Genomic DNA, 12,474 nt, shown 5'->3' on the forward strand with positions numbered 1-12,474 from the left:
CTGAGAATGAAAAAAAAATAATGAAAGCAAAACTATCTCGATCGGACTCGTTTTTAAAAGTTTCCAATTCTTTGTGGACGTTAACAGTCTATTCAGCAAGATTGTTTAGCAAACAATTTAAAACCTTTCATTGTTTTGATCAACTTCATCATGATCAACACGGTCTTGAAAATAGGGTTAAAGCAAAGGAATTTCCTAGACATGACCCAGGGATGGATTTAGAAGCACCGATAAGCACGAATCAGCAAATTTGTTTCTACTCGATTGAACAATCGAGAAAGGCTCTAGCTAGCGGCAAGACTCTTTCTGGAGCAAAGCTAACACCAACAAGTATGGCAACACATCATCTCAAAAGACTCAACACTCTTCAAGGATACTACCACACTCACATCAGAATTCCATCCATGAAAGAAATGGAACAACAATTGATGGAGTTACCAAAAGATCTTAGCGGTATATTTTACCATAACATTGACATCCAACAAACGCTTTCAAACTATTGTCTTACAGAAAACATTAAGGAGTTGACCGCTTGCCTTAGTAATACAATATGTGTTTTAGAAACTATTCTTAGAATGAATGGAGGAATCAATTTAGGTCAGACAACTGTCCCTCCATTCGGAATGATTAGAAATCCTTTCAACCCTTCAAATAGTTTGAGCTCTGGAGGAGCAGCTGCTATAGCAGCTGGTGTTGGTAATGTGGCTATAGCATGTGATGCTGCTGGTTCAATAGCAGTCCCAACTGGCTTCTCAGGCAATGTTGGAGTGAAACCCTCTTCTGACACGAGGCTATTTGAAGGTACAAAATGCGGTCATAATGGGGTGTCGATTGGTACGATCACTAGAAGTATAGACGACGCCGCATTGGTCTGGGAGTCTTTAATCCCTCAAGATGGAGACGATGGTTTGAATACAGAGTATACATTGTCACGATGGGCCAAGTTTTGCAAAAAACATGGCTGTCGTGAGTTTGAAGAAAAACGAATTTGTTTTATTTCAAACTTCCCATGGTGTTGCGATTTGGATTCCTGCATCCAACACTCATTTGACGATCTTGTGAACACTGTAAAGACAGACTTCTTCAACGTCACCTATTTAAGCAAACATGATTTTAACTTTGACGACCAAGATACCATTATGGAGATATTGAAGCTTTGTAATGTTAAGTTAAATGATGAAAGAGTTAAACAAGTAGAGCTGCACTCTTCGTCCGTTGCAATAACCTATGAAGATACTAGGAAGGTGCAGTCGAAAACTGGAATGGGAATTGAAGGCTTATTTCAGACCTATGATTTTCTTGTAATACCAGTCAGTACTTGTGTTGCTTGGAAAGTTGATCATGAAAAACCAATATCCACCTCAACAGATTTATGTTTCAATTTGGCACAATATTTCAACCTTGTGGATTGTCCTGTAATTACTCTTCCGTTGGGCGAGGATCACGATTTTGTTCCTTATGGAGTTCAAATCGTTGGAAAACCAAGATCTGGCACGAAGGGGCTATACGATTTGTTTGGATTTTCAAGTGTACTATCACCATACACCAAGTACAATCCCCCTGAAATATCGGTCACATCCTTGAAATATTGTGCCCATGAAGATGAATATGGGTTTCCTTGCAATATTAATGGCTAATTCAAATCCAGCTCCACCGACGTACATTACATTAATAAGACTGCGAGAGACAAGCCCAACTAAACGAATGCAGGGGCTTGCAAGCGGAGACGAACTTTGATGTTCACTTTAATTCAAAGACCACCGAATAAAAACAAAGCTTTCTCCGCATGTAACCTTGTCTCATAGAAAATAATTATTAACAACGTTATTGCAATAATGGAATCTCTTCAACATCCAGATTTATTACTCTGCATTTTCAAGAATTTCAATCACATTGAGTTGTGTCATTGTATTTCACGAGTGAATCGTTTGTGGTATCAAATCTCGATTCGGAATGAATTGTGGAGATTTTTATGTTTTCATGTCTATTCCAAACATCATGGCAATTTTAAAACATTGCAACAAGATTCACAAGATGAAGAGGATGATCCTTGTTCGGAAGAAGGAGAAGTATTGAAAAAAGTGAATTTGAAATCTAATCCAGATGAATTTCTCAATCGGAATATCGTGCAATTAGAATTAGAGAATTTATATTACAAGAACAAGTTCTTTGAGAAGGCTTATACCAACAAGTTGGTGGTATTGAGATATCCGAAAGAGGATCTCAAATATTATTCTCATTTCTGGCATCCACCACAAGCGAACGAATTGAAATTTACGAATGATGTGAAACATTTATTGAAATATGTTCCGATCAATCGGAAGAAGCAAAAGAATGTATCTTCCAAGAGTAGTGGTAGTGGAGGAAAGAAGCTGCAAAAGAAGGTTAAATTTGAATTGTTTGAAAATCCGAGCAAGGAGGAGCTGTTGGAACTTTTGGAATTTCCTGGATTGATCACTTGTAGCGAGATGAATCGTGTTCATTGTGTTTTAAATTGTTGTACAACAACAAAGGAAAAGAACGCAAAACGTTATACCTATGATATCGTTAAAAAGTACGTTGTAAAGAGGTCTTGTCCTACCCTCCCAATGGAACAACGGTGGGAATCTGTGATGAATGAACACTTTTCATCATTCAACTACTCCTCAATGATCAAGATGCTGCAATGATTGAACCGTAAAGCACGAGATTCAAGCACACAAATTAATAATCGAATTCATCAATAAAGTTTATTGCTTAGAGTTTCTAGAGAGGAGGGAGATATAATACATGAGGGATTGATTGATAAATAAAGATGAGATCAAACTTAGGGGAAAGATAAGGAAAGCCTAGCAGAACGTTCTTCTACAATCATGACTATTGCCCTTGATCGTGAACAACTTCCATTTCACTATTATTCTCGTCTTCTTCACTATTGAATATCAAGACTCGGCAGAGACTCCTCGTCGAGCGCCTCTGCTGCAATACGCATGCTGGTACCGTGTGTGTTTTCATTCGCTTGCTGGTTTTGGGTAGTCGATGAGTTTGTACAACGTTCACATCCGAATAAGGTTTCCTGTATAAATCTTTCGCATGTGTTGTCCATGACGAGGGCTTTTTGGGAGGAGGAGGTGGTACGACACGTGTGCTAGCTGTGCACTTGGTTACTTCTGAAGGACGTGCAGGTGTGCAGGCAGATATTGTTGTTTCGTCATTTCGACTTGTCAACAGTGGTTGAGTCGAGTGAACCCTCGATGCGTCTGGTAGGTATGTCGTGGTTGGATTCAATGACGATGGATTGGTCGTTGAGGATGGGATTGGCATTGTTAATGATGTATCTGTTGTTGTGGTTGTTAAGGATGATGAGGATGGTGTCAATGCATGAATCATGATGTGTGCTTGCACTCAATGCGCATAAAACTGGCGCCAAAAAATGTAAGGTCGTTTAAGGCAGAACGCACGTGTTTGTGAAGTTGTGCCTTTTTTTTGTGTTGAAGGTTGCCATTGGTGAACGTTGAGGAGGAGCGAAACCTCAACGAGCGAACAAGGAAGCTAGAACTACTTGTTTTGAATCTGAGGCACATCCATGAGCACATCCAAGGTACACGCGGCTCGTAATTGAGTCGGCGTTATTTCGCATCGTCGTCAGCAGAGGAAAATTGAGGTTCCGAACGAAAATCTTGTGTATAAGTTATATTACTTGAGCAAGTTTGGTTCAGTTGATGTTATTTAGTCGTTAAGGTACTAATCTCCTTAAAAAACATTTGGACAAAAGAGTCAATTTCACACTGTTGAATTCCAATTGCACACGCCAACGTTATATAGTGATGGGGGTACTGATTGGTATGCGAGCCGTAACCTAAAAAATCAATACCAACCACGTTCTTTTTTGCTTCTTTAAGAACGACACGAGGCCCTGTACAATTTCGATAGAACAATCTGCCTCCCAGTTTCAGTGCCTGTTCCTTACTCATGTTAAGGGAGAGCGCAAACGAGATGTGATTACGTGAGTTGGATCCTGTGATGAGTGGATGATCGAGTGAAGTATTAGAACTATTCGTTGAAGAAGTATCAATGGAGCTGGACTCAGTATTTTCTGCTGCGTTTGAATTCTTGGTTTCATTAGTTCTGAACTTGTTGATGAAATATTGAAAAAGATCCTCTCTCTCAGAGAGTAATTCTTTCCATCGGTTTGCTCCCATCGAGAGTAGAGTAATAAATAGATCTAATATCGGTGACATGTTTGCTCTACCAGCATACAATTTTGAGACTTTATCCACAAATTCCTCACATTCACCTCCACTTGCCACAATAGCACCTCCAACAGGCACCATAAAATTCTTATCCGTGCTTTGAACAAAACATGTAATTGTGGATTTTGAACTAGCAATTGCCTTGTTAATTTTCTCCATAATGATTTTGGATTGAACACCGTAGGCATTGTTAACAATGTGTCCAATTTGATATTTGTGACAGATTTTTCCAATTTCAAAAACGTCGTCTGGAACACGTGGTGCAAAACAACTCGTTGTCGAGAGTACACACAGAATGTTTTCTGCTCCAACTTGTTGTATTTTCTTCTCAATTCCTGTAATATCAGCCTCAATAGATCCGTCCTCGTTCACCAAATTTTCAATGACTAGAGGAGCAAGCCCAGCAGTATCAATTGATTTGAGTACAGATTGTTGATCGATTCGTGGCCAAATGACATACTTCTTGTTCGGTTGCTTGGTATCGTTCGCTAACGTCCTCAGACACAAACTCAAAGTCATTCCAGTACACATGGGCACAACAATAGACTTTTTGACATTCTTGCATCCTGCAATTTGCAGCGCATGATTGACTAAATAATTTGTTAATTGTAAAATCATGCTTGATCCGGCTGCCTTTGGTTGATTGGAGGTCAATTCTCCTGATCTGCCAATTCCATGGCTCAAATGAAAATGTCTCTTCATCACTAAATTACTATACACACGTCCTTCTCTCTCTCCAATTCCGATATGATTTTCATAATTATTGGTATCCATAGACGCAAAAAGCGAAAGTAATGCTTCAATTTGTTGATCGGAATAACCTTCTTTTGGTAGTAGACGCTGAGACAATAACGTTTTAAATAGCTTTTGTTGCTTGTTCAAAGCCTGTAAGGCTTGTTTAGCGTGATTCTCTTGAATTAGCTTACCAGCCAATTCTCCAAATTCGTCAAAATTCATATTCTTGCTTGACAAATTTACTTGATTAATAAATACTAATTATTAATATTTCAAAATCCCGATGGGTTCAAGTTGAATAAATTTTTTTGGGGTCTTTAGTGTTTAGGATTGTTTTCTCTTTGGCTATTTTTTTGCTTTTAATTTTTGTGATGTACGTTTGTTTGTTTGTTTTCTTGGCATTATCAGTGAAAAGAGATCAATGAACAATACCCAAGCAACGTTCATTAGATGCATCCAAATTGAATTGTCCTCCAGTTCTTCAAAAAACAAGCCAAACAAAAATGCCCACAAAGTCATCTTCCAAATCATCCTCGCTGCTTCCGAACAACAACAATACTCATGTAAATAATAGTAAAAATTTATCAACAACAACCGTACATAACAAATCCAAGACAAAGAAATCTAAAAATTCAAAACCATCTTCGCCGCCACATATTTCTACTCCGCAGTTGAAAAATGGTTCTTTATCTACGGAATCATCATCAAATACTTCCGTGATGGGAGCTGATCCATGCAATGCTTTTTCAAAATCTTTGTCATCATCAACGGAAATCAATCGAGAGGATGTGCCGAGAGATTATTTGAATGCCTTGGAAGGCATAGATACTGCTTCATTGATAAACCCAAACGTGCAAATCGAACAACGAAAAAAGTTTGCTCTTAAAAAGATAATTGCTGGCTACACCAAAGGCATAACGTTTCTTTATCATCAAAAATTTGAAATTGCAATAGGTTGCTTTACAACATCGCTAGGATTGAAACAAAATTTATATTTCACAATTATAAAAGACGAAGAAGATGAAGAAAATCCTCGGGATGAAGATATACAGTGTCAACAACCTCTAGAAACTCCATTCTTGCTCGAATCTACTCTATTCGATGATGACCAACACCGACAAGACCTTCATTCATCTCTCAACATTCCAGAATTAGTTTGCTCTTCACTACCTCTTTCTCCTTGTACCTTTACTTTGTATATTTTGCGAGCCATTGCATTCATTGGCCATCATGTTTACTCAAAAGCAGTAGTAGATTGTGACTCAGTACTAAGACAGAATTCTTCCTATCACTCGGTAAGTGGTTATTCTCATTAATTATTTCGGAAATATTCACAAGTTCAGGCGTACATTATCAAAGGACATGCACTTATATGTATGAGAAAGTATAAGGAAGCCTATATGAATTTTACTGCTCTTCTTGAACAAGTAAGTTTCTTATGTGTACTGTTAATATATCGACCATAAATAGAGCAATATGGAAAGAACCAAGTCGTCTCACAAATGTGATATTGATTTTGATTTACTCTATGAGCGAAAAGAAGATGTATTTGATAGTTTACGAACGCTTCATGGGCTTTCTTATCACATTTACGAAATGTCAAAAAAGCAAAACAAAAATAAGAATGACTTGGATGTTTTGGATCAATCAGTTATTAACATTTGTAAATATTGCGATTACTATGAAAAATCAATCGTTGAACATGAGAGAAAAAAATGTGCAGAAAACTTTTCCAAGAAAAAAGAAGAATCAGTAGATGATATGTATTTCATGGGCGATGAAAATGATTTTGGACTCAATATTTTAGATATTTATTGTTTAGCATCATCACCAACTGATATTAATTGCCGAAGTATGGGTGCAGTGTTGCTGGTCGATTACATTGCAAGTGCCGTCAATGATTACAATCACGTAATGTTTGAAGATTTCGAGAAAATTGATCTCAAAAATAAGAAGGAGAACAAGAGCATTCTCGAAGATATATTTGAAGAAGAGGAAGAACGGTCACTTATACTAAATGGCATTGACAGTATTTTAGACTCATTATGTCTATGGGATGACCAAGAACTAAAACTATTCTCCACACGAGCTGTGACCGATCTTTGCAATGTTGACAATGATAGCTCGATACGAAGGAGAGTTGTACAATATGAGGATGGAGATGCATTACGACAAATTATTCAGCAACTATCCCTTATTGACTATATAATTCCTGACATGGGAGAAAATGATGCACAACTTTGCGAATTGTTGGAGGCTTCTGTTTGTGCTTTGGCAGCAATTGCTAGAGGTGGATCTTCTGATATTAGTCGAACAATTTATGAGATGAACGGCCTTATCGCCCTGTCACCAATTTTACTTCAAGTTTCGAAGTCGTTAGCCACTCAAAGGCCTCCCATCATTAAGGCTGTTTTTATTGCCCAATGTTATGCATACTTATCAGTAGAAAATTTCGATATTAAGGAAGCAATAGTTTCCGATGAGAAGATACTTCTTGCCCTCTACAAGCTTTCTTTGCAAAATATCGATTTGGAAGCTAAAAATTTTGCCATTATCACGGTTGGAAATAGTTGTCAAAACCCAGGTATGTTATTTTAGACGCTCTAATTTTTGTGATCATGCTTGTGAAATTTGTCTATTATTATCACTGACTTCATAACTGGCCAACAACAAACAGAATGTTGGGGTAAGCCTCTTTTATTGAAACAAATCTCGGAGCAAGTCAACAATACACTGATTTCGAAAGGATATTTAGAGCTTTTGGTAGAGATTATTAAAAAAAAGCCGGCTACTACCACCACTTCCACAGCTGCAGGAAATTCAAAGAAAAAACAATCCAATATTGATCCTTCACTTATAGAGCTTCAATATAACGCTATTAACACAATGACTGGTCTTTTAGGTTTTGAAAGCGGTAGAAAAAGGTTCAAGAAAAATCATGGAGAAGAAATTCTCACCAACATCATTCTAGAATCCAAATTTGAAGCTCTTCGAGATGTCTGTAGCAAAGCTAGAACCTTCTATATTACTCTCAATGACTATGGAGATAACATTAGTGAATATGTGTTCACCAAGTTTAAATTCTTTAATTATTCAAGAAATACAGAGCTAGAGGCCGCATCCTACCAATCTCTTATGGATGCTTCAAATACTAGCAGCACGACACGATCCATTACGGACCAAAGTACTGGTCGAAATGGCATTTCCACTCCAACCAGTAGTGGTGGACAGAATACCGTTCCTACCAGCAGAGAAGAAATCATCAAAGAAGAAACTATGAGATTTTTGGAAATGAAACGGAAAGGAGAACTCCCAACTGATTTTAATGAAGATTTTTACTCCAAACTCATGAATGGAATATTGGGAATTGGAGTAGTGGGTATGGGACCTACGCCGTCACACGATCAAACTACCAATACAAGTCAGAGCAAGCCATCCAAAAGCAACCTGAAGAATGTGACACCATCTTCTGCTGGAAGTCATCATTCTCCTCTTGTTGAGGAAAAGAAATCAATCAAAGGTATTGTGACCAATTCCACGAATACTCCCAAAAAGACATCTTCCCATTCACATGACATTCCACCACTCATTTCAAAAGATAATATTGATGATATTGCAGACTTGATTTCATCGTCACCTGATAAAAACAAAAAGAAAAAGAAGAAACAACAGTCCTCAAAGAAAAAGAAGCAGGAGACGACAACTACAAAGAAAACCACCAGTGTAGAGCAGCCACAACAACCCAAAAAGACGTCTCCAGAATCTTTGAACAAGTTGCCAAGCATTTCATCATCTTCACCAGCCATTGTTCAAACGAAGAATGTAGAATCTACAAAATTATTACAACCAGCATCTCATCCTTCACAGAAAGTAATTGAATTGTCTGACGATGATGAGAGCACTGAAGAAGAAGATATCGAAGAAGGGGATGAAATGGTCCATTTTGAGAAATTGAACAATGAAGTGCCTACATCTTCTGCTATAGCTGCTTCTGAGGTTATAAACGAAAAGCCACACCCCACGATGGTCACGACCGAAAATGATACAACTTCCTACGAAAATTTAACACCAGAGGAGATATTTATGTTGGAATTCGAAAAGGGTATGGATCATTTAATTAAGGAGTTGTGGTATACATAATTCAACGGTTGCACACAGCGTAGAAATAGCAGTCAGCAATATATTTTGGGAACCGTACACAAATATTGATTTTTGGTATCAGCGACATCTAGATAAATGGATCACTGTGGGCGCAATATGTGATGGAGTTGCAGTTTAATAAAGTTAATTATACTCGCTCACTCTGAAAATACCTGGTTGTTGTAAAGTTGGAAATCTAATTTTTGATCACTTCATGAGTGAAAGTTTGTTGTGAATACAAGCGAGGGAAAGAAATAACGGGATGAACTCTCACCTTCATCTCAATCTCAGGTTCATAGTCGCCATTATTCTTCTCATGCTGCGATCGAATATATTTTACCATTGATCGAACTAACTGGTCACTAGAAAGACAGGACCGTTCGTGCCCTCTCTTGTACTCCAGGGAATATTGATTCCATGAGTGTGCAGTATTAATCCCACATTCCTCCAATAAAGTCTTCTTTAATGTATCCAAACAAGTCATGGAATCGAGATTCAACTCTGGATGAAAGAATTGTGTACCGTTTGCAGTAGTGAGAGTGATTTTGAAAGTGAGACACTTCGAAGCTTGTTGGGCTTGCAAGTTCGTGGAACCACTGGATTCCCTCATCCCTACCTTAACGAATATAACGTCATCATCAACTTCTTGCATATTCTCTGCATGTAGCTGTGGAGGAGAATCAAGTGTATCTTCTACCTCGTTTTCAGATGCTTCAGAATTACAATCTCCTATCAAAGCATCTTCATCTTGTTGAAATTCTTCATTCTCTTCTTGATAATTCTCTTCATTCACTTCTTCTTCCTCGTTGTCATTACCATTGGATCTTCACCTTCCCGATCATCATTTTCATCCATTGGATCTTGAAAGTTGTCAGAAAGTTGTGGCCCAATCAATGAGGATGATCCTTCCGAGTGTTCACTCCCATCATCATTTTCGATCCAATCCGAAATTTGATGATAGAGAGGATCCGATGGACGTACCATCATTGCTTGCTGTGGACTCCTCTTAATGTCACGCTTGTCATCAAGATGCATCTTGCCACCCTGTTGAGGTTTTTTCTCCATTCTTTCAATATCCTTTTCAGACAATTGAAAATCAATACGCTGCTTCACAAACGCATCATTCAAAAACTTCATCAAGAGTTGTTGAAATCGTTTTCTCTTATACGCTTCTTTCCCATTGGTACTTTGGATAAATCTTTTTTGAAAACTCTCAAAATCGTTCAACAACTCTTGCCATTGTTCTTGTGTGAGATCAAAAAGACCTTCTCGGATTGTTCTGAAAACTGGATATGGTTCATTACGAGTATATCCTAGAAAGGTAGAAATATCAGTGGAATGAGGACAATCCAAGTGGTTTTGGGCATAGCAACATGGACACGATTTGGTTCGTTTCGGTTGACTTTTGGAAGAAGGAGAGGAATGAATGACGTATAGCAATTGGGGATGTTTGGGAGATTTGGTAATTTGAAGAGGAGATGATTCCTTTGGCATTTTGATAATAATATAGATGATAATAATAATAATAGTAATAATATATGGGTGATCAATCGATAGGTGTTTTTTGATAGGCGCTTGGGTATGTGTATATAAATAAATAGTGTCTCTTTTTATTGGAGCCAGGCTGAGCGATGTAATGATGAATTTTTTTTTGGCTTGAAAAACGAGTAGAGGCCAAGTTGCGGTGGTTGCTTCAGGTGCTCAAACAAAATTTTTTGAACGAGCTCGAGAGAACGCGGAAAGTGGAAGGTTACCAGTCACCTGGAGGCTCATCATTTACTGTTGTACCAATCATGAATGTCTCATAATGATGATCAAAAATAAAAGAATGGATGCAATTGCACCTACCACCATTCCAAGGTTGGTTATGAATCCATTGTGTTGTTGTTGTTGTTGTTTCTGAAACACTTGTTTCACTGTTCCTTCCACCACTGGAAGAAGTGACACGTCCAATTGAAAATCCGTACAAGTGCTCTCCCCATCGTATTGTTGTATCGTCTCGGGTATTTCTATTGCATGATGTTTCAGTATTTCATTCTCTTCTCGTTCGTCTCGAATGATATCATGGTGTAAGGCAATCGTACAAGGTTTGGAATGGAGTCGACATGCTTCAAGAATTCGTTTCGAATAATATAAATATCGATAAGCGGATGCGTAAAATACAATGATATCGACGTTTTCAATAATGGAATCAAGTTGTAAAGATTCGTCATTGAATTGAGTTTCATAACAAACGAGTGTCACATTCCGACATGAATATTCTTGAACACCTTCATTCAGTAAACAGGGATTGGTAATGAGTGAAAGTTGTTGATTTTTGTTGGGCTTCTCATCGGTCACATGGTCAATCAATGTATAAAGACCATTCACAAATAGGTCCATTTCGTTACAGTTAGAGATGATTCCCATCTTGAGAGGACGATCTTTGAGACAATGATACACAAATTCGGATACCATATCACATACTCGAAACCTTAACTGACCTTCATCCAAGATGATGTTTGATGTAGAATCCCAAAGGATATATCTTAAAAATTCGTCTTTTCTTGATGGCGTTTTCAAAACTAGATCAAGTTCAAACAATGCATTGTCATGGACATGTTTCGTGGTTGTCATTCCTTGAAACATTTCATTCCCCAAAATTTGTATTTTCACTTGTCGTGATGGTTGTTCACTTTTCAATTGGATTTGTAGCGTAGCCACATTTGTAATTGGTAAGTTGATTTTGAATTTGGTTTTCACTTCATGTCTTTGAAACAAATTTCTGCTCGTTCCATTACCAAAAGCATGGAACATGTATTCTATTCTTTTCAAATTACTTTTCAAACACATGGATGTGAAATAATTGTAATTCCAACAAATTTCCCACAATGGAGAATGCATCGATCTCAAAAAGACTCCATACAATTCGGCCTTTTCTCTTAAACCTTGCATTAAAACAATGGCATCAAGAATACCTTGGTCCAAGTCTTGATCAGGATCCTCATCCATGATGATCATGACACAATTATGATTTCCATGAAAACTATTCGTAACCTGTTCACAAATTTGAGAAGGTTTTAACAATGAATTTTTATCGTTAGCAACATCCAAAGAACCATAGGAAAAAGGATTTGAACCTAAAATGTCTTCCAAATATTGGCCATCACAGCATTTCATTCCTTCCTTAAAATAGGGAGAAGCAAAATACAAGGATGATAATTTGGGAAGTCCATATCGGATTGGTTCGAGTTTTTCACGGAGCCATGTGCATATGAATTGAAACCGTGTATATGAATGACTGAAAATAATGAACCACAGCGTGTGGTTGTTGGTGTTACCATAATGACGACTCAATTCACGTTGATGCATTTTTTTAATTACAGAC

The 12,474-nt window shown here is 37.7% G+C and overlaps 6 protein-coding genes across 6 annotated transcripts; 3 read left to right on the forward strand and 3 right to left on the reverse strand.

The window, feature by feature from the left end:
* Positions 1-20: 20 nt before the first annotated feature.
* Positions 21-1,637, forward strand: C9374_006857 (uncharacterized protein; the record flags this gene model as incomplete). The annotated part of the gene is made up of 1 exon (XM_044696763.1): positions 21-1,637. The coding sequence occupies one exon, from the start codon at positions 21-23 to the stop codon at positions 1,635-1,637; it is 1,617 nt and encodes a 538-aa protein (XP_044555220.1).
* Positions 1,638-1,835: 198 nt separating this feature from the next.
* On the forward strand, positions 1,836-2,669 carry C9374_006858 (uncharacterized protein; the record flags this gene model as incomplete). Its single annotated transcript, XM_044696764.1, has 1 exon — positions 1,836-2,669. One exon carries the CDS (start codon positions 1,836-1,838, stop codon positions 2,667-2,669), a length of 834 nt encoding a protein of 277 aa, XP_044555221.1.
* A 187-nt stretch (positions 2,670-2,856) lies between these two features.
* On the reverse strand, positions 2,857-3,369 carry C9374_006859 (uncharacterized protein; the record flags this gene model as incomplete). Its single annotated transcript, XM_044696765.1, has 1 exon — positions 2,857-3,369. One exon carries the CDS (start codon positions 3,367-3,369, stop codon positions 2,857-2,859), a length of 513 nt encoding a protein of 170 aa, XP_044555222.1.
* A 335-nt stretch (positions 3,370-3,704) lies between these two features.
* C9374_006860 (uncharacterized protein) lies at positions 3,705-5,189 on the reverse strand (the record flags this gene model as incomplete). Its single annotated transcript, XM_044696767.1, has 1 exon — positions 3,705-5,189. One exon carries the CDS (start codon positions 5,187-5,189, stop codon positions 3,705-3,707), a length of 1,485 nt encoding a protein of 494 aa, XP_044555223.1.
* A 281-nt stretch (positions 5,190-5,470) lies between these two features.
* C9374_006861 (uncharacterized protein) lies at positions 5,471-9,107 on the forward strand (the record flags this gene model as incomplete). Its single annotated transcript, XM_044696768.1, has 4 exons — positions 5,471-6,262; positions 6,311-6,394; positions 6,438-7,551; positions 7,645-9,107. The coding sequence occupies 4 exons, from the start codon at positions 5,471-5,473 to the stop codon at positions 9,105-9,107; spliced, it is 3,453 nt and encodes a 1,150-aa protein (XP_044555224.1).
* Positions 9,108-9,303: 196 nt separating this feature from the next.
* On the reverse strand, positions 9,304-12,458 carry C9374_006862 (uncharacterized protein; the record flags this gene model as incomplete). The annotated part of the gene is made up of 3 exons (XM_044696769.1): positions 9,304-9,909; positions 10,089-10,592; positions 10,956-12,458. 3 exons carry the CDS (start codon positions 12,456-12,458, stop codon positions 9,304-9,306), a joined length of 2,613 nt encoding a protein of 870 aa, XP_044555225.1.
* Between the last annotated feature and the right edge of the window lie 16 nt (positions 12,459-12,474).

Source organism: Naegleria lovaniensis, assembly GCF_003324165.1.
Source record: "Naegleria lovaniensis strain ATCC 30569 chromosome Unknown tig002, whole genome shotgun sequence".
Classification (NCBI taxonomy): domain Eukaryota; phylum Heterolobosea; class Eutetramitea; order Acrasida; family Naegleriidae; genus Naegleria; species Naegleria lovaniensis.